Source organism: Xenopus laevis, chromosome 2S (assembly GCF_017654675.1).
Source record: "Xenopus laevis strain J_2021 chromosome 2S, Xenopus_laevis_v10.1, whole genome shotgun sequence".
Taxonomy (NCBI): Eukaryota; Metazoa; Chordata; class Amphibia; order Anura; family Pipidae; genus Xenopus; species Xenopus laevis.
Window position 1 is genome coordinate 22,593,967 of NC_054374.1, and position 22,922 is coordinate 22,616,888.

The 22,922-nt window shown below is 40.5% G+C and overlaps 1 protein-coding gene across 1 annotated transcript in view; it reads right to left on the reverse strand.

The window, feature by feature from the left end:
• The window catches only part of LOC108708870 (Down syndrome cell adhesion molecule homolog), a 199,659-nt gene that overhangs the window by 59,277 nt on the left and 117,460 nt on the right, over positions 1-22,922 (reverse strand). The window contains exons 17-20 of the mRNA XM_041583437.1: positions 22,212-22,358; positions 21,011-21,166; positions 20,463-20,596; positions 8,176-8,329 (exon numbers count right to left, since the gene is read on the reverse strand). Coding sequence (XP_041439371.1) covers positions 8,176-8,329; positions 20,463-20,596; positions 21,011-21,166; positions 22,212-22,358 — 591 coding nt within the window. The remainder of the gene's footprint in view (positions 1-8,175; positions 8,330-20,462; positions 20,597-21,010; positions 21,167-22,211; positions 22,359-22,922) is intronic.

The following is a 22,922-nucleotide window of genomic DNA, read 5'->3' on the forward strand; positions in this document are numbered from 1 at the left end:
TATTGCAATATATGGACAAACAATCCCTGTTTTGTTTAAAGGGTAAGGCATTTTTAGAAGCTTAAAAGAGAAGGAAAGGTTTAAACTAAGTAAGCTTTATCAGAAAGGTCTGCATGAATATGCTAGTAATGCTGCTCAGAGTCCTCTGTCAAAAGAAACACCATATGTCTTTCCTTCTATTGTGTACTCATGGACTTCTTTATCAGACTTCCTGTTTTCAGCTTAAACCTGTAGGGCTAGGGCTTGAGCATGCTCAGTTTGCTCAGCTCCCCCTCCCTCCTCCGCTGTAATCTGAGCTCAGCAATATGAGCGAGCAGGGAGAGACTCTGGCAGGAGGTGATGTCGCAGCAAGCTAATATGACAGCTGCTATCCTAAACAAACAGAGACAGTGTCTAGAGCCGTTTACTCTGGTATGGAAAAGCATTCTAAAGAATAAAAATGGTGTTCTAGCTTGCACTGTTGTGGCTAATTTATTGGCAATAAACTGCCTTGGTAGCTTTTCTTCTCTTTTAAGGCACTAGCGGGGGAATGTTATAAAAGCTGCAAAGAACAAAATAATTTGCACCAATAAGAATACAAATCCACATGTCGCAATGTAATATTGTTCCTTAAACGGTTATTGCATTGCGAATGTTAATTGTGCACTCTTAAGAAGTGCTTGAAGGTGTCGGAATCTTTTGGAGCAAACATAACGACTTTTTCAGTAAGAAGTTTTATTACATTTACTACGCATTGGCGCAAACCATAAAATTCGCATACAGTCTTCCACTGTCGGAAGTAGTCACTAAACAGTTTCCAGGTTCGCAAAAGCTAGATTAAATTTGTGCACAGCAAAATTTGTTGCGAATAGTTTATCCGTTACCAACTTTTATTAAATACCCCCGAAAATGTCTTAATGTCCTAAATATATTGATAATGGGTGCAGACTATTTGTCTGTATAAATCTTGTGGTCCCAGGTTCATTGCACCCCCGCTTAATAGTTTTAAAAAATAGTGGTAGTGATAGCCTGACAATGGATGGACCCCTTACCATGGAAAAAGATCTAGGGGCCCATTCACTAAGCTCGAGTGAAGGAATAGAGGAAAATAGAGGAAAAAAAATTTGATTTTCAAATGTTTTTTTTGGCTACTTCGACCATCGAATTGGCTACTTCGACCTTCGACTATGACCTTCGACTTCGAATCGAACGATTCGAACTAAAAATCGTTCGAATATTCGAGCATTCGATAATCAACGTACTGTCTCTTTAAAAATTTCTTCGACCCCCTAGTTCGCCACCTAAAACCTACTGAGGCCAATGTTAGCCTATGGGGAAGGTCCCCATAGGCTTTCCAAGGTTTTTCTGCTCGAAGGATAATCCTTCGATCGATGGATTAAAATCCTTCGAATCGTTCGATCGAAGGAATTGCGCAAAATCCTTCGACTTCGATATTCGAAGTTGAAGGATTTTAATTCGGCAGTCGAATATCGAGGGTTAATTAACCCTCGATATTCGACCCTTGATACATCTGCCCCCTAATGTCCTATCGATACAAGAGAACATGTAGGAAAATGCCTCAATGTCCACTTGGAAGCAATGCTGTAACTTGTTCTACATGGAGCTACAGGAACTAGAGCATCCATATTCCCATTATTTTTATTTTTACCCACAACATTCAACAGCCCCATCCAGTCCTGGTTTTCTTTGCTAATTACCCCTTCCTTCTCTCCTTTCAGCCCTTAAACATTTTCACTAAAGGCCAATGTTCATTATAAAAACACCACTAAAGCTCAGAAATTTCTGATGAACAGATCTAATAAAAACCCAGAATTATTAAAATCCTTAAAGAAAATTAAAGCTAAATCTAACATTAAAAAGGCACAACTCAGAAGGTCAATTAAAATGGCAAAGTTGTGTGTGTATTTTCTCCCCCACAAGGATCCCAGGCATGTTATTAAGCTATCAATCTAAGCCTAAATTATTGTCCAGAGGGTGATTTTGCACACAAGTCCTTGAGGGCAGGGAAAGGGAAGTCAAGCAATGTTAGTCTCAGAGCAAAAGAGAAAAAAATATTCTCTGCATGGTGCTGGCAAAATACTTTAGAATTTCAAGAAATATATTACATGGAGAAAAACACACAAGCACAACATGAATTATTTAAGGTGAAAGCTTTGTTTCCCATTTCTCTGTGTCCTTTGGATATTCTGAAGGTGGCTGTGGTGTCTACGCAGCAAGAGTTATCTCAGCATAAACCTTACCCACAAAGGGTTCTTTATCTGTGAAGCACAGTAAATTGTGCCAAGGCATTCTCTAAGCAGTTCTCTTAGTGCAGAGCTCGCAGTCCATCATCTTGAGCTAAATACCAGTTTCATTTTATTAGACCGAAATTATACCTTTGGTGGCACTTCCTCTGTGGTCATTTATTTGTTCATTGAAAGCTTGAGTCAAACCAGATTTCCTTGGTGACATAAATATCAAATTTACCTTCAACTATCAGCACAAATACTATCATGGGAAAACATGTTTTGTTTTTTTTCAAAATGCATCAGTTAGTTGCATCAGTTAATAGTCCTGCTCCAGCAGACTTCTCCACTGAAATCCATTTTTTCAAAAGAGCAAACAGACTTTTTATATTTAATTTTGAAATTTGACGTGGGGCTAGACATATTGTTGGTTTCCCAGGTGCCCCCCAGTCATGTGACTCCTGCTCTGATAAACTTCAGTCACTCTTTACTGCTGTACTGCAAGTTGGAGAGATATCAACCCCTCTCCTCCTCCCCCCCCCCAGCAGCCTATCAGCAGAACAATGGGAAGAGAACAAGATAACAGCTCCCTGGTAGATATAAGAACAGCACTCAATAGTAAAAATCTATGTCCCACTGTCCCACTTCAGTTACATTGAGTAGGAGAAACAAAAGCCTGTCAGAAAGCAGTTCCATTGTGCAGTACTGGCTATTTCTGAAAGCACATGATTATAACAGAATCCCTTTAGTGAGAAATAGACCATGTTGGGTCATTTATATTTGTGATTTTATTTATATTTTGCAATTAAAGAATATCCCCAAATTGTAGTAGATGCTTCCTAAATTTGTTTTTTAATTATTTTCCCTTAAAATGTCTGCAGCTAATCATTAGGGTTTATTGGCGAGCTGAACCATTTCATTGAAACTGGATACCGACAACCAGGTGGGGTTACGGTGAAGGTCAGTTAATCGAGCAAGTCACACTAAAGTTCCTATATAAAAATGCTTGCCAGGGCTAGATCCCAAGGGGAGTGTCTTCATTGACTTTGAGGGTGCTCAGATGTGGCTTATCTGAACGGAGCCACATATAGTACCAGAGGCCACATGTGTAACCTCTACAATTGTCAAATAGTAGCTACGTCTTTCATTTGGACAGATTTTACTCTGTGGGGTTTATGTGTGCTAAGAGCAACAAATTCACATGTCTAGTTTACACATTGCATCCATTTCAGCTGTGAAGTTGTAGCATGTAAAATGGGGATATAAGTGTAGCCTTGCAAGTCCCTTAATGCTTAATTGGAGCACATGCCCATAGCATTTATACAATGCACCAAGGGGAGGCACCCTTGATAGAGCCCTCATTAAATTGAATAGGAGCAGGGCTCAAAATCAGAGCACACTGGGAAAGAAGATGAAAGCCCCATTTTCCAGTCTTCTTGTTGCTGGCCTAACCTCTCCCAGATCTTTTCCAATGATTTATTTATAGACAATGGCTCCAGCATCTTCATACTCCTTCTGTTGTTAAGATGTAAGGTTTAGATTGTAGGATTGAATTCATCACTGTCATAAAAATGCACCTGGCTCGTCCACCATTCGATTTTTGAGCTGCATCCAGCAGAAAGGGATGCGTTAGTTGCTCATTAATCTGTGTTTCACTGGACATTTATAAATTAAGACTCCTTGCTGACTAGGAACAAAACCAAGCCAACACTTTAGGAAATAAGTCCAAAAACAACAAAGTTTGAGAACTAAAGCCCATCACTTTCCTCAACTTATGGATAGTTATGTATGAAATATATAATTCTTTATTGTGGTTCTGAAATGTAATCAAAAGTCAATTAAGTACCAAATAAAGTGCCCAGTTCAGTAACGAATTTGGTTCTCTTTCATCTCATCATAATATGATTGACGCCAAACATATTAAGGCAATTAATGCATTTTACTGGTTTTAAATACAATTTTAGAAAAAAAAATTGTGATTGTAAATGTTATTATTTTATTTAAAATATTTAGAAATGCTTCTGCATATACTATTCTTTGCTGTTCATAAGGCTGGTGGCACACAAGGAGAGTAGTCGCCAATCGATAAGTCTTCGCTGCTGCGGGCAACTAATCTCCCTGAAATCCCTTCCCACCGGCAAGAACGTGAACATGAATGCAAGGAAACTTTGGGCGATTTCGAAAAACGAAGCGAAGCGAATGCCGTCCCACCATGATTCACATTCTTGCAGGTGTGAAGGCCTTTTGGGGAGATTAGGAAGGGTGTCAGAAGTGATTTATAGTCTGATGACAGAGATTTGATAAGTGGAACACACTTTATGGGGGTTATTTATTAAGGTCTGAATGCCAAAAACTCAAAACTCAAAATTTGTAATTTTTTTTTACTTTTTTTATTGGAATTTTTTTCCCCCTGATTTATTATACCCCGAGCCTGCTAAAAGTCTAAATCTGAAAATACTCCATCTTCCGTCCTGTAGAAGTCAATGGCAAAGGTTCCATTTTAAATTTGAAGATATCATGGTCTGCACTGAGTTTCGTTCAAAATTTCAAAAAAATCTGTGGGTTCAGGCATAAAACCTGAAATCGACGATTCTAGTTTGGTCTGACTTTTTTTACTTAACAAAATCAGAAAAAAAGTCGGATTTTGATAAATAACCCCCCGTGTGTCTCTGAACATGATCGACTACCGCAACTAGTGTTGGTTAGAGTGTGGGTACCAACCATAATCTAATATTTTCCTCATTTGAAACACAAATATTCACTATATAATTGATGTATGCCTGATAGAGACTCACCTTCAGTTTTGGTGTAAATTGGAACTAATTGTAATTGGTAAAGTTCTATATTGTGATTTTTTTCAACATTGATAAGAGTGGATGTGGTCACATTGAAGGTGTGTGTTTAGTGAGAACACTACACTATATATTCTCTTGGGTATTTTTCCCCATTTCTCTTTTGAGCAACATTTTTTGGAACCATATGGTTCTGAAATATGGATGATCTGGGTAGGTATTTATTACCACTTGTGGAAGGTTTTAACTAAAGAGCCACCTAGTAGCTGAATGTTCTGTTCTCTGACCAAGTTGCACAGTGTATAGGCTCCCAACCGGCATGATTTTGGGCCTCCTGTAGCAATGATAAATGTTTTTACTGATCGGAAATTACCAATTTTCAGCCATTTGAACAGCCAAGACAATATAAAGAACATATTATTTTCCTCTTAGAAAAGCCATAAGCAGAAATATAGTACAGCCATGGGATCTGTTATCCAGAATGCTCAGGACATGGGTCTTTTCCGATAACGGATCTTTCTGTGATTTGGATCTTCAAACCATAAGTCTACTAGAAAATCATGTAAACATTAAATCAACCCAATAGGCTGGTTTTGCTTCCAATAAGGATTAATTATATCTTAGTTGGGATCAAGTAGAAGCGACTGTTGTATTATTACAGAGAAAAATGAAATAATTTTTTAAACATTTAGATTATTTGGATAAAAGGGAGTCCATAATTTGGAGGTTTCTGGATAAAGGGGTTCAAGATAACGGATCCCATACCTGTATGGATTTAATTTAATTCAGCCTAATGTATAACTACTGGTGGCATAATAAAAGGGGCACCTTTTATTTCTTTTTTTTTTTTATTATTATGGCAAGTGGTTTTGTTTGAACCATGTTTGGTTGTATTTAAATCTTCCCCGAGATTTTTCATTTCAAGTGGTGAGAATCCAAGTCCTTCTCTTCTTAATGACCAGCTTTTGTTTTTCAGTTCTATAACATGATGGCAGATGAGTTGACTCTCTGCAAGCCAAGGCATAAATCATCCCTGCGCACGTACTTTAAAAGATTTTCAACTTTTATTCTGCCGATGCCACTCTGCTTTAGTTTGCGGTGAAAATAATGAGAGTAATAATGAGATTTTGATGCCGTTGGGAGCTTCCCTGCAGCGGATCCCTGCCATAGTTATCCATTACTCCAGCTAAAAGCAGAGACTCCAGCTTAGATGTCAGAGATAAGACAAGCCAGCGCATGCACTAACTGTACATAACATAAGAATTACGGAGTCTGGATGTTAAGCCTCTGGGTATGAAATAAGAAATATTGTGCATAAGTGTAGTAAAAAAAACCCCACAATTCTTCATTTTTTGTGTATTCTAAAAAGCGTTCCAGGCAAGATTAAGTCACATCATTTACACAAGGTAATTGTGCTTTAGCACAGACAGCTTGTTGGGAAGGTTCCCATTATGAATGCAAAGGCTGGAGGCAAAAGGTTTGGATGTTGGAGCGGGAGACATTCAGGAGCTGCTAGAGAAGACACTGGGCATAAAAATGCATTCAAGCAAATCTATTGAAATGTAAAACTAACAATTCCATTCACGGCACATTACCTGCTAGTGAGATAAGTATCTTAGACAGTCATTAGCAGAATGCCACTCACAATGAAAAAATGAGACATTACAGAGAGTTTGGTCCATAAAATGAAAGTATTTAGGGAGCAGCTGCCTCTGTTATTCCAGTTCAGGCTTTACCAGTATTGATGAAGGTGAATTAAAGCTGAAAGGTTGGTACAAGAATGGGACCTACTTTCATTTCAAACAGCACAAATGGTTCTTCACAGTGAGAACAGTGAGGTTGGGGAATGCCCTGCCGGGTGATGTTGTGATGGAATCTATTAGTGCGCTGAATGATTTTTAAATATCCAAGGCATGGCCGGATATAGGGGTAGGCAGAAAAGGCACCTGCCTAGGGTGCAATGATAAGGGTGCCCTGGGCAGGTACCTCTTTTCTTCTGCCTACCCCTAGTCCGTGTTCGCAGCCCTCTTTGGTTTCCCCCTCCCCTCCACCGCTCTCCCCCCTTCCCAATGTCACTCTCCCCCTTCCCCTCCCCTCTGTTGCTCTCACCCACCTCCCCTCCACTTCCCTCTGTCACTCTCCCCCCTTCCCCTTCCCCGCTCCCCCCTTCCCCTCCTCTTCCCTCTGTCGCTCTCCTCCCTTCCCCTCCGTCACTCTCCTCCCCTGTGTCCCTTCCCCTCCGTCGCTCTCACCTCTTTTCTCTCTATCAGTGTGGGGCCACAGGGGTGGCAAGGGGGGGCAGGGGGAGCGGGGTGGCCGGCCGGGTTGCATAGGGTGCCCAGCTGGCTTGGCGCAGGCCCTAATCCAAGGCTATTGTGATCTTAGTTAACTGTATATTCTGCCTGTTGTGAAAACACTGTGCACTTACCAGAGCATGTGCCCCTCTCTTTGGAGACCCTAAAGAAAACTTTATAGTATGTCTGGGGAAAACATTACATTGGCAGAGATATGATGGGGGGTCTAATCATAGAAGTGCCTAAGGCCCCATTTTTTCTAAATGCTTATGTCACATCTGGATGAGGTTGTATCAACCCTAATTTACTATGACTGTTGAAAAAGAAGGTTCTATGCAAAACTCTATATTGCACTTCAAAGGTTTTATGATAATATTGCATAAAACATCACCAGCACAAACATACTGGGTGAGTATGGACATGTATTGCCAAAAGGGAATGCTTATAAGTCACGAAATGCGTAAGGGAACCTTCTGAAATGTTCCTTTTTGAGTAATAAAACTTTTAATTTGCATCTATTTTGGAGTGAAGTCCAGTTTGTGTGCCAGCTTACTATTGAATTCTACATGTCTGATACTACCTCCCCAAGCTAAAGGTCTGGGGCTTGAGCACCTGGACCCCCTGTTAGTATTGGTAAGTGCTGTGTACCTTACTACTCACCAGCTTTGCAATAGTGGATTTTTTTCCCTATCCCCCATCCCATTTTACCCCTGCAAAAATGTACTAAAGGGGAGTCTACCTCAACATTACAACCCCTGCTTTGATTCATATGATCTGACCCAAGGCCCCACTTGCTTGATAAGTGAATTCTGGAAACGAGTGCAGTTGATATAGTAAGTAAACCACTGAGAACAAGGTGTGTACCTTTAGCCACTGGCTCCACGGTAATAATGTCACTGCTGTTGCCACGGCCTGCTGCAGTTACTGCTACTACCCAGACGCTGTATTGTCTGTTCCGACTTAAGCTCGGTATTCGGTAGAAAAAAGAATCAGGGGCAGCCTCAAAGTCACTGATGACCTGAAAGGAAAAGCACAGTTAACATTACAAAGAGCTTTCCTGAAAACACATTCACTTAGTACACAGCTCTGCAATGGGTTCATTACCTGCAGACTCATGTCCCATCAAGCAATTCGATCAATACACTCTTCCACTTCCAAGTCCATTGTGGTTGCCACTGTATCTATAACCCCACCCTCCGCTGCTTGACAGACAGACACTAACTCAAATGTTGCTGTAGTGAAACATGGCTTCCTACATCACAGCCATGCAGTTACACCATGGTGGACTTGTGTGGATTTAGCACAAGTACTCATGTTTCATTGCTACAGCATCATCATTTGTATGCTGCGTTCACTAGAAAACAGTAACAGAGCTCACATGTATGTGTCCCTTATGGTTTTTTTTTATTTAAGTCCAAATGCCCAAAACTTGAAAAATTCTAGGGGTTTTTTTTACTATAAAATCTGAATTTTTAGTGGGAAAAAGAATAGAATTTTTCGAGATTTATTATACCCACGAGGATGGGAAAAGGCTGAATCCGAAAATCCAGCATCTCAGTCCTGCCGAGGTTGTATAGAAGTCAATGAAAGAGGTCCTTATCCTAATTGGAATTTTCTTTGATCTGCGCTGGAATTAGCCCCAAAATCTTGGGGACTATACGGTGCAAAAATCCAAAAAGTTCAGGCTTTTTGTGAAAAAGCCAGAAAAAATCTAGCAATTCAGGAAAAAAACTCGTACTATTTGGATTTTCACTCTTTTTTTGTGTTTGTCCCTAATCTGATTAAATCATGATTATTTTTAATAATAAAGTCCAATCATGGATTCTAGTTTGGTCGGAAATTTTTTTAATAAAAAATATAAATTCAGACTTTGATAAATAAGGCTCTTTGTGTATGGCTAATTCGATCGCAGTGGTGTGCCACACAAAATGAAGAAATATCTATGAGAATAGATTTAGATAGACAAATAAAAGGAAAATGTGCAACAACATCTACCATGAGAGCATTTTCCTGTATAAACATCTATACCCATCACAACTTAAAGCAAATATTTATATTTGGCTGGTGTAGCACACACATACCAAATCTATAGTTCTTTAAGTGGAAATTGACATCAATTTTCTGGACAAACATTTACCGAGGTTTATTGGACTCTTTTTGTGCCAAGACAGCAGATTCAAGGTGAATCCTGCAATATTCATGTTTGTAGGCTGGGGGGTTTAAATGGTTGTGTTGCAATGCAGTGGTAAAATGGTGCAGAGCAGTGGTATAACTAGATGTTACTGGACCTCACAGCCGATGATTTTTCAGGCCCCAAAAATGTCTAGAGGTTGACTGGTTTTACCAGTATTTATTCAAAATGTATGTGAATTAGGGCCACATGGGGCCCCTATATCTCCTGGGACTCCTGGGTCTGCTTCCTCTATAGTTACACCCCTGGTGCAGAAGCACATAGAATCCTCTGACACTATTCTTCCCCTGCACCGTTTATTTAATAAAAAATATAATATAGGTTTTTATAAGAAAGGTTTGTCTTTTATAGGTTTTTATAAGAAAGGTTTGTCTTTTATTTCTTTTAAACAGAAAGCAGAGGAATGTGGAACCCACCTTTTCCTCCCAACACACTACAGGTTGCAGGAGCATTTCTGCCACAAGGAAGGTGAGCCCCTCGCCTCGGGCGGAATTTCCCTACAAGTTATCAGGGGAGGCAAAAGGCTGCTTCTAGTAACTTTAAAGGAACGGTTCAGTGTTAAAATAAAAACTGGATAAAGCACATTAAAAAAATGTTTCTAATATAGTTAGTTAGCCAAAAATGTAATGTATAAAGGCTGGATTTTTAACATAATAGCCAGAACACTACTTCCTGCTTTGCAGCTCTCTAACTCGGAGTTAGTCAGTGACTTGAGGGGGGACCACATGGTACATAATTGTTTAGTGAGTTTGCAATTGATTTTCAGCATTCAGCTCAGATTCAAAAGCAATAGTTACAGTATGTGCCCCTCCCGCTCAAGTTTCTTATTGGTTACTGCCTGGTAACCAATCAGTGGAAACCAAGAGAGCTGCAAAGCAGGAAGTAGTGTTCTGGCTATTATGTTACACATCCAGTCACTCCAGCTTTTATACATATTTGCCTAACTAACTATATTAGAAACATTTTTTATTTTGCACAGCCTATCTATTTACCCAGTTTTTATTTTTATACTGAACGATTCCTTTAAGAGACGGATTTCCGGTAATTACAGCAGAAAACACTGAGACGGCTTTAACACTAGAATCTGCCCTGCCAGGTTCCATCACAAGCAAAGGCAAATAATGTCTGTGTATCGCTATACCTATAAACCTATGGATGGAACAACTGTGCAAGTGAGTGACCACCGCACTGAACATGTCGCTGATTCCAGGGGTTCCACAGTGGGCTGTGTATTGAGTGCAACTCTCCAAATGCCACAATTACATTGCAGCTTTGGTAAAAACGCTGCATTGGGGATAAAAAATACAGCAATTTAGGTAAAAAAAATGCACTTTGAACGTTCTTTTATCTGTCTAATTGCTATTATATTCATTTGCCTTTTCACACATACACATAAACACACATCTCATAAGTTTATAATGAAGGAAGGGTCATAACCGAGACATCTGAAGGTCTGGGACCTGTTATTTGCCCCTTGATCTTGCAAATTTATATACAGGTATGGGACCTGTTGTCCAGAATGCTTGGGACCTGGCGGTTTCCAGATAATGGAGTGTTCCGTAATTTGGATCTTCTTAACTAGAAAATAATTTAAACATTAAAAAAAAAACAATAGGCTGGTTTTGCTTCCAATAAGGAATAATTATATCTTAGTTGGGATCAAGTACAAGCTACTGTTTTATTATTACATTTATTTGGATAAAATTGAGTCTATGGCAGACGGCCTTTCTGTAACTCAGAGCTTTGTGGATAATTGGTTTCCGTATAATGGATCCCATACCTGTGTATATTTCCATAACATTATACTATAGATCAACAAGAATGAAGCCTCTTGGTGAGAATCAATACACGCTGTAAAATCAATGTGTGTACTACAAAAGCCATTCCCGTGCTGTCAATCTCTAATTGGATCTGCTCCAGCGAATGTCGCCATTTAGTAAATGGAGTTCCTCTATAACATCATTAGCTACAAGGCTTTGTAAGTGCTCAAAACCATGAGCATATGACCTGTGAATCTCCACCACCTCCCACCAGCTGATGTTTGTAGGAATGTACAGACCTTGGTACTTATACATTTGCAAGTGCAATTACGAGCACAATTAACATGTTTTTTTCCTGCAATGCAGCATTTTTTCCCAGAGGTGGGATATCTATGTGTCACTCCCCTCCTGCCCCTCATGAATATGGCAAATAGACCTTCAATTCTTTAAGAGGCAGGGTATAAAATATAAAGATATTATAAGTCACAGAGGAGTTCCATGACCATATAAAAGCATAAGGCCAAAGGTCATGGAGCTCCGAGGTGACGTCTAATATCCTCATATTTTCCAACAAGGGGAACTTAATTTATTAAAATACACACTACACTTTAGTGAGTCATGTGACAAAAATGACATCACTACTCATTGTTTATAACTGATGACATCACTAGTAGCTGTTTATAAGGATATTATTCATTATTCATGACTTTTGTGTATTATATAGTGAATAAATTACCCCCTCTTGTAAATTATAAGGATATTATAAGTTACTAAGGAGTTACTCCGAGGTAACTTCTAATATCCTCATATTTTGCAACTGGGGGTACTTTATTTATTATAATAGACAAGTTTCAGTGAGTCATGTGACAGAAATGACATCAGAACTCACCGTTTATAACTGATGACATCAGAACTCACCGTTTATAAGGATATAATTTACAGGATGTTCATGGCTTTTGTGTATTATAAGGATATAATTTACATTAGATTCATGGCTCTTGTGTATTATATAGGGGTATATTTATCAAAGAGTGAAGTTAATAGTGAAGTTCCGCCACTAGAGTGAAATTCCGCCACTTCCCATTCATTTCTATGGGGTTTTTAAAGGTGTATTTATCAAAGGGTGAAATTTCACTTCACCCATTGATAAATACGCCTTTCAAAATCCCATAGAAATGAATGGAGAACTGTGGAATTTCACTCTAGTAGCGGAACTTCACTCTCTGATAAATTTACCCCATAGTGAATAAAGTACCCACCATTGTAAAATATAAGGATATTATGTCCCCGAGGACTTCCATGACCATATAAAGCAGGAGGCTAAAGGCTGTGTGCTTTTCTACAAGTCAAGGAATTCCGAGGTTACTTCTAATATCCTCATATTTTCCAACAAGGGGTACTTTATTTAGTATAATACTCAAGTTTAAGTGAGTCATGTGACAAAAATTACATCACTACTTACTGTTTATAACTGATGACATCACTAGTCACTGTTATAAGTATATAATTTACAAGATAATCATGGATTTTTCGTATTATAAGTATATAATACACAAGGGGTACACAGCCATTGTGTAAAATGAAGCAGAAAATAATTGTTCATCAGTCAATTAGTCAGTTAGATGGTGCGCACACCCATCACCCTTGAGAAAGTCAGGACATGACAAAACGGGATGAGAAACAGATTGTTTATTGATGAACAATCATTTTCTGCTTAATTGTAAGTGCAATGTACCTTTCTTTGATTAAAGGTGCTGATACAATTTTACACGATGGGAGCGAGCCAAATATACAGACTATATTGATTTCCAGATTTCTCACACCAGTGTTCAGGCTTTTTGCTTTGTCTGGTGCCAAAGGGTGAGCCCTACAGTACAGTTTTAAAGTGTAGACACAGTGAATGCTTCAGTGGGAACTAATGACATTTAAGAAGAGCAGAGCAGAGAGATGGTTCAGAGCAGCATGAAACATACAATGAGAGCATTTTATCTGAACATCCATTTTTCTTCTTGGCATGAGATGATAGAAATTCAGTTAGTCAGTGTTACAGCACAGCGGAGCAGCAATGGGGAGTAGAGATCCAATCAGAACAGGTACAAAGTTCTTGGAGACCTCTGAGTAGTTGTTTGATCTAATGACTCGAGGGATGTTACATCAAAGGCCTTATGAACAAAATGTTCCACCACAGCCACGAGTTTTTGACAGTCCTGAATGACTCCATTCTTCCCAGGTTCTGGCTGGCCTGACCTGTAATACATTGTGCCCTCCCGATCCACCAAAGATTATAAATCCTGCATTGCTGGATTGCTGAATTCATGGCCTTATTTTAATCAAAGATGTTTGTATTCAAGGCACGTTCTGGATTGGTCTGACCGGCTCTGGACACCATTTCAGCACTGACACTACTATAGGATGTTTTAGGTTTCAAACCAGGGACCTGTTGCATTCCAGGTACTACTCCTCATGCCTGAGCCACAGCTGTGTGCAGCATCCCAGACTCCTTAGTTCTGCATTATTGGCCTTATCTCCAAGCCTTGTGGAATTCTTGACCTTGATCCTATTTCAGTTCCTGTTGCTGATCCCGCTCCAGTTTCTGCTCCTGTTCCTGAATCTTATCTGGTAATATTGTCTTGCTCCTGCCCCGTTTCTGTCCTGTTCCTGTCTGGTCCTTGTTCTTCTCATATTGATCTCCCGGTTTTGACCTCGGCTTGTTTTTTGACTCTGCATGTACTCTGCCTGTCCCGACCTTTGTCCTCTCCCTGATCTGTTTGTCTGCCCTTGACCTTTGGCCTGAACTCGGACTTGTTTTGCTGCCGTTATATCCCTCTGCAGTAGTGTGCGCACATTTTTTCCCTTACTAAAAACTCAAGTTATACAGCGCATTGGCTCCTCTCCAGTCAATCCTTACAGGATGGCTGTTCTGTTGCCTTTAGTGGGAATAAAAGGATACAAAAGGAAAACGAGCACACAAACAATGGATCCCACTGAGATTTGTGTTCATCTCAACGAGGCACTGGGGTTTTAATTGCAACAGGCATTGCAGTGAGGCTGTGCATTCTGCTTAGTGCTCACACTATAGTGTTAGAAAAAGGAAAGTAACGGCTCCTATGTTGCATTTTAAATTGGCTCCGATTATATATTTTTTATTAAAAAAAAAACATAAATCCTCCAGCAGCCAAGAGCTAGTAAATCATGGTACTGTAACAGTGTAGCATCTGATTATTAAATTCTGGTGCTAATTGCACTGGTTTCTGTGCTGCCATGTAGTAATTATCTGTATTAATTACTAATCAGCCTTATATTGTGACATTTCTATTCTATGTGTACTATATATTGTGAGTGGGTCCCTAAGCTCAGTAAGTGACAGCAGCACAGAGCATGTGCAGTGAATCAGCAGAAAAGAAGATGGGGAGCTACTGGGGCATCTTTGGAGACACAGATCTTTACTGCTAAAGGACTGTGTTTGCCTTGGGCTGGTACAGAAGCCCAAAACATTATGTACAACATTTCTAGCTACATCTTTAGTTAAGCTTTAGTTCTCCTTTAAGAGGACACGGCAGGTATTCCTTTCATTGAACCTGAGCCATACAGAGTTGTACAAAGTCAATGATTTCTGAGCAGTTATGGAAGCGATTACAGTAATAGCTAAACCTAAGTAAGAGCATAATATGCACACAGCAAAGAGCAGTTTCAGCTCTCATATAAGGGGCTTGTATCGCACAGAATTCTGTTCGCGTGGGTGGCTAATGTTCACATACATGAAACATAAGAGAAGAACGACACTGCCCTCTGCTGTCAGAAATCCTTAACTACATCACATGAAGTGTCTGCAATATGAATGAGAAGCTTTCTAAACATATAGTGCTGTTATCTATACAAACTACACAGCATTATTATGCAGCTACATTTTCAGCTTGCCTTGGTTGATAGCTAGATCTCCAACCATATATTTATTGGGATGGGCTGTATTTTGAGACCAAACAGGGGCCGACCTCATCCTATGAATCCCTGCTGCAATTCTCAAATTTAGGAATAGTTTCATTTGTAAGTCTGGTTATGGATTTCAGTTCTTTTTACTGAGAGATAGGGGGATACAAGAATAAACAGCACCCCCTTGTGGGGTATGATATAATTTATATTATATTGCTTGTTTACATTTAACATAATTACTCACACTAGCTAGCAGCCAAGGAAACCCTACTGGCATTTGGTGATACCCACTGGTTTAATGGCTTAGATCAGGGCTGTCCAACTGGCGACCCCCCCTCACATGGCCCTCCACATCAAAGTCTGCCTGCTGTGTCTGTTTACCATATGTAAATTTGAAAAGGTATCACTACAGAGATTAATTGGCCCCTGCATTGTCTAAACCACAAATTCAGACTAATCCCCTGCATTGTTCACACCTGTGATCCTCCTGTATTGTTCACACTTGTAACACCTCTATTGTTCACTCCCCTAAAACCCTGTACTGTTCACACCTGAGACCCAGACTGAAACTGCCACATTGTTCTCCTGTTCACAGTTTATACAAAATGCTAATGGGGCCCCAGCACTGTGTCACTGTATGTAGTACATATTAGACTGGTCCTGATTCCTGTCTCCTGCTCTGTTCTGCCTTCCCTATGCTCCCTGTGTGTGTCATACTTTGGTATTTGTTCTGGGGGGTTGTTAGTATTTGAAAATTATTGTTAGTGGCCTCTAAGGTGTTTAATCATATGCTATATGGTACTGTATTATACACAGGGGAGGGGGAGGCATATGGATTTATGGGTCTTATATGACTTAGCTTTTTTCCCATATGAGTGACATCCTTGCCAGGACAGACACAAGGTAGTTTGGCATCCTAGGCAAGAGCTTCAATCAGTGCCCCCCTGTCCTGCATTACCATTTCCCTCCTTACCATGATGGTAAATATTTTAAATAAAGAGAGCAAGAAAGTGTACAATACTTTTTCATTTATATTACTGCCCCCTATACCTGTGCAAGCAAGCTCAGCAGCCATCCATCATACAGCCCTCCAGCAGACATCATATTGCCCCCAATCTTTACCTGTGCCAGCAGCAGCCAAAAATAAATCTGATCACATTATATTGCCCCCCAAGTATTTATGTACCTGAGCCCAGCCCAGCAGCAACAGCAAACATATGGCCCCCAAATCTGTACCTGGCTGTGCCAGCAGGAAGCTTCACACTTTACAGTAATAGAAAGAATGTCTTCACTTCAGTGCAACTGTGCAAGCAAGCGTGAGCCACACCAAGCAGCCCCCCAGCTCTCTGCCTCTCTCTGTCACCCAACACATCAGTGACGTCATTGACGCGTGTATGCATGTCGCGGTGCACTGCACAGAAGGAGCTATTACTTGCCGACAAGAGGGAGAAGGGGAGGAGAATGATTCCACCCAACTGGGTGACCATGATTACTGAAACAAATTATTAAATAAACACTTGAAAAAAGTGCGCCCCTCAATGATGGTGCTCTAGACAGCCGCCTACTCTGTCTACCCCTAGTTCCGGCCCTGATCCCTGCAGTGAGCACCAACCATTTGGTTTTTTGGTGTGCTATTAATGTGGACATGGTCTTGTGGTAACATGGGTGTGGTTTAAAGTGGGTGTGGTCTAAAAACAGGGAGTGGCTAAAACTGGCTTCCGTAATCGGCCCACCACCATGTAGATTGGAAAAATCCCGGCCCTCGGTACCATAGAAGTTGGACAGCACTGGCTTAGATGCATTCTGCATTTAAAAATAACTTCTCTTAAAAGGGGTTTTTCTCCTTCCAAATACTTTTTTCAGATTGTTCCCCATAAACAAAGACTTTTTTCAATTGCTTTCCATCTTTTATTTTTTAACGTTTTCCCAAAATTGAAGTTTAAGGTTGAATATTGGTGTCTCTGGTGTTTTAGTCTGGCAGTTCAGTGAGTCCGGAGTATCTCAGCTTTTACAATTTGCTACTAGTGATGGGCGAGTTTGTCCCGTTTTGCTTCGCTGAAAAATTTGCAATTTTCCTGCAAGATTCGCAAAACGTCAAAAAATTTGAGAAGCATATGGAAGTCAATGGGCATCAAAATTATTTTGACGCTCGTCAATTTCGGTGTCCGTGACAATTTTTTTATTTTGTCCAAATGCATTAAAGTCAATGGGTGTCCGAATAATTTTGACGTGCAACAATTTTTTTTCACTTTTCACTATTTGCTACATTTCATTGATACAATTAGCTGATACATTTCTCAGCAGCATCTGGGGAATATTAGCAATTATTGTATCAATTCTAACAGCTGCCTTTAATGAAACTCAGGGATTCTGCACAACAGGGGCAAACACAAGAAATGTATCAACTAAATGTATCAACTAAATGTATCAACTAAATGTATCCATATAGAAGAGTTGGTGACCCCCCCCCCCCGAGCTGCTTTAGAAAGCGAAAAATTTTACTTTATACTTAAGTCTTAGAAAATAGACAAATAAAAAAAAGAAATTGGAAAAAGTCTTTATTTCTGGGGAATAATCTGAAACCAACAGAACTGAAAAAAGCGTTTGAAGGTGAACAACCCCTTTAAATGCAATATAAATATATCAATTCATTGCTGTGTTTCTTTCTACCATTTGAAATCTTAAGCTGCAATAAGTCATTAGTCAGTGGTACCCTAAATGGGCAGGTTTTGTTTTAATCTACTGAGGACTCCTGCAGATTGATTTCTATGTGAGCACAGATAGAATAAATGTGATCCGCTGGTTACAAGGCTGGTTGAAAAATGCACCCACTGATCTATTGTAAGGGAAGTGAGTCTGTGCTCTGGTCCGCTCTGGCGACATGGGCAAGAGGCTGGTGCCCAGGATACCCACGTGGCACGTTCTGACGCCAATGCGTCAAACATGCTCAGCATCATGGCGCTGGTGTCAGAACGTGCATCGTCAGCACACAATGTCAGTGAGAGACGCATGATTTCCTCTCCCTCGTTTTGGCCCAATTTTAGGTTCAACTTATTGAGTTCCTGGATGTGTTATACTTCTTCTGACCTTGATTCCTGATCTTGACTTCGGCCTGTTATATTGAATAAAAACCTTGCTGCCTGAACTGACCTTTGTCTGGATTTGACTACTCTTCTTCTTAACCCCTTGATACCGTGAACTGTGTTTGGAACCTGCTGCTGCCTCCTTGGTCTGCAACTCCTAGCGGAGCCTTCGGGCCCTGACATTTATATGCTGCAACACTGGAGATCCAGTATGAACTGAAGCACAAACAACTGCACATGCGTCTGCCTTTTAGACAATTATACAACCTACCAAATATATATTTGCTTCTAGAGCTTGGCTGAGACATACAGGTGCCTAAGGACTCCCACAGCAAACCTTTGCCCTTGACCTTCCTCTCTACCCCCATCACCCATTCATTTGAATCAACTGCCCCCAGAGCCAAAATACCACCCTATCCGCACTGCCCGTTTGTCACAGCCCCCTCCTTTTCTAGTCCCCCCACTCCCAAATTGTGTCCCATTCAAGTTGAGCCCTAAGCAACTGCCTAACCTTCCAACCCTTAGCTCTGGTCCTGTTTGATTTTATTGATCCAAGCTACTTGCTGTTTGGTTAATACAGAGCCTTTTGCTAGGGAAGATGTCCTTGGAAACACACGCTCAATTGTCTACTGAAAATTTTATCCTGGTAGTGAACATCTGTCATGTACTGCTTACTGGACACACCGATTATGGACTATATTTATTATGTTTTCTCTAACTGCACTTTGTCAGCTATTGACGTTTATTATACAAGGAGCAAAGTCAATCATAAATAACGTTCTGCTGAGTGCATAACAAGTATAACATTGAATCGGATTCCATTGAATTCCCGTGGAAGTTGAGAAGAAAACTGCAGATATTTTAAACCAGTATTTTAACTATGAAATGGGATCCTGTATTAGTAAAACAAAGTACCCACGGGGGGACCATTTGTAATAAACTGAAAAAAAGCCTTTTACCATCTTTTTGCATTTTGCTTAAGAATAAAAAAAAAAATGTTTTTCTGCATCTTTTAGAACATGAGCTTTTTTTTTTTAATTCATTTGGTCAGCAGGATGAGGAATGTGTGGCCTTGGGTGGAACAGTTTGTTCTATACCTTGTAATTCCCAAATACACTGCCCTTCTGTCACATTTGATTGGGAGGTTTGGCACATGCGGGTGTAAGGGGCAAGTGGACATTCAGATTGGCTGACAGTGTTCCTCCTGCAGATAATGGCACTTCACTAATAAGCCAATTGGCATTACTGTAAGACATTTCTGAATTTAGTCTCAGTGTGTAAAGTACAAATGAGGACAAAACCTGCAATTCCAGCATAACCCAGCAGTTCACAGCACTGAGTGAATTTGCACCTGCTGCTACTGGGTCCAAAGCAATTTTAGTATTAAGGGTGCAGAATGAATCCATATTCACCAACTGGTGGATACTGTGGAGACCTGCAAAGTATCAAAAACATTGACCCATTTGGCAGAAAACCCACCAGTCTGGATACCCAGTCGCCAAGACTTTATTACTGTTACGCATGCAAATATCGATGGGCGAATAAATTAGACAGGAGCAAATTTCTGAGTTTCGCAGCTGGCGAATAAATTCATGAAACTCCGGAGAAAATTTGCCGGCATCAAAAAAAAATTGGACGTGCGTTGGAAAAGTCGCCTACATCAAAACCGTTGTGTCTCAACACTATTTGGACGCCCATTGACTTTAACGCCGGCGTCATGAATTTCGCCCATCACTAATGCTTAAAGGACATGTAAAGCCTACATTTTCCTACCATGTATATAAGTTGGCCATATATTCCCCACCCAAACCACATCATTTGTACCGCATATACCCCTCCATTTGCCGGCGCCATCACATGTTCCTAAAACAAATAGCACTTTCATCAGATGGCCATTTTCCTTCTGACACATCATCAGTAACATTGAGACATGTCTGCTGTAAAGTCCATGCAATGCAGAATGCAGGTTACACAGGTACAACATATTTAGATAAAAAGTTCTGCTGGAGCTGAGCACTGTAATGGTTAAGCTGAGCTCAGGAGAACCGGTTAGGAGAAAAAAATAGTATCAGAATCAGTTGCAATTGTCAACAGAGGATTCTGGATTTTTGTTTCATTAGCAAAGTTCCCCATTGTTACATATTGTATTGTATAAGAATGTGTGAAGTATAATAACTTGGCACTTACCATTGGGTAGGGGTGTGAGCAGAACACCATGTACTTCCGAATGATGCCATTTGGTTTGAGAGGAGGAAGCCAGGACACATAGACTGTAGAAGCAGAGGCGGCAGCTGCTTTGACACCAGCAGTGGGGCCTGGAACTAGATCATGGGATGAAATGAATACAAGACCAAATATTACCTGGCAACTTAGGTGCCCCACTATGGGCCAGGTTTTTTCCCTTTGCATCTTGCCTCATTCAAATTTGCTCATTACACCTTAAAGGAGAAACAAACCCTTAATAAAAAAAACCTCTACCCTACATATACCTTTGAGTTGAGCTTTACACTTGTCATTGGTACAGGCATAAATGCTCTGCAGGGGATCTAATTGGAATCATTTTGCATCCATTATAGCAATCCTGCATTTGCTCCTGTACCAGTGCTAAATGAGCCCTACTACATCATGTAACAGGGCAGTGACACAGAATTATTAAAAAAAAAATATATATATATATATATTATTTCAGTTCCCCTTTAAGGCATGTCTATGTACATACAGGAAGGGGCACTTACCATCTTCTTTGGTGCGGGTGAATATCTGCTCGCTGCGCACTCCGTCCCCTGCCCGGGTGAATGCCAGCACTTGAATGCTGTAGTTGGTATATTTCTCTAGATTATCCAGCTCCAGTAAGGGTTGTGTTGTGGTTACATTCTTTATTTCACCAAGCTCTAGGAAACAACAAAATAATCTATGGAATATTTGCATGTAGTTTAACCAGCACTTATGAAAAGAAGATAATATGATAAGAAGCAAGGATTCTACACTTTTTGGCACTTCAAGGCCATTGTGATTTTCTGTCAAATCCATCGTCCCGGTGGGGCACCATACTTCTAATATCCCAATCCTTATATCTACAAAATATTTTTCCTGCATAATAATTTGCCATTCTAGGCCCAGGCCTATAGTTCCTTCTCCACAAAATCCAGGCCTAACTCTGCTACATATTAATTTTAGGCTGAAACCAGTATGAATACCCATGATTTGTCCTTGGAGCAAATACAGGCATTTGATAAAATGTAGAGGAGTAAGGGTCAGGGCACACAGGCTGATTCGGGGAGATGAGTTGCCCTGCGACAAATCTCCTCTTCTTCGGGGTGACTAATCTCCCCGAACTGCCTTCCCCTGCCTTCGGCTGGCTATAAGGAAAATCGCTGGAGGGAAGGCACTCTGAGCACTTCGTTTTCCGAAGTCGCCCGAAGTTGCCTCACGAGGAAACTTAGGGCGACTTTGGAAAACGAATCACTCCGACTAGGGTTGCCCCCCTAAAACACCTGCCAATGAAGTTGCCGTTAATTTGTAATACCCTTAAAAAAAGCCTTTGGCCCGCCCCCCAATTACCTTTTTTTCAGCCTTCTGGCGATCATGTGTGTTGCTCTGCACCCTTTTACATCATGGAGCGCCCACTTTTGCCACCCGTCCCCCCTCCGGCCGGTAGCATTTTTCAGAAAAGGTGGCAACCATACAGGCGACTAATCTCCCCGAATCTGCCTGTGTGCCCTGACCCATAAATATGCCAAGCTACCAATTTATTACTAACATAAGCAGGATTCTCATTAGTACCGTGGCTGAATTGAATCTACTTTTATAACTCAATGGCTTGGAATGGAGCAAAGAGTTCCTATTAGTCTACATAGGTTTGTGCCTTCGGGGCAGTACCAAATGGAATCTATACCATATCACAGTATATTTAGCTCTGCTCAGATTTCCACATACCTCCGTCCATTAGGTTTGCCCAGTAAATCACCCTGAATCCCTGCAGAATGCCATTTAGGGCTTCTTTGGAAGGAGTAGACCAAGATATGGTTATCGTCTCAGGGGAAATGGAAGATGCCTGGACATTTTCAGGGGAGCGACTGGGCACTGAAAGGAGAACATATTTTATTAGTGTTACATTCCTTCAGATGGGAACAGTTACACATTTCTCTGAGGTACAGTACACTGTATAATACCAACTATGAGAGAATGCTCTGCAGCTCCAACACTCTCACCACTTGTGGGCGATGCATTGGTGCTACATTATAGTGAATGATGTGCACTTTTTATAAACCCAACAAAGCACATTTTCTGGGTTATGCCCAGTTAGGACTGATGATTGCTTTGTCTATGTAACCTACTGCAACCAGCAATTAGCTTTTTAAGGTCTAGAGAATTTGAACAGTTCATGCTAAAGTTGGATTTGTTGCTATGGGTTACAAGGCTAATTTACAGATGCAGCAGTCACTGGCATGAGACAGATGTGTGTAATGGAAAGAAAGAGCACCCAGATACTAATAGTGATATTTATGGAGCTAACAGACTGAGAGCCACTGCTGAAAGTGTGGCCAAGTGTTGCAACTTTAACCCAACAGCACACTGGAGTAGTTACATAGTTTTATTGTGCCACAGATCGGCTGAAAGGAACAGTTCAGGGTAAGAATAAAAACT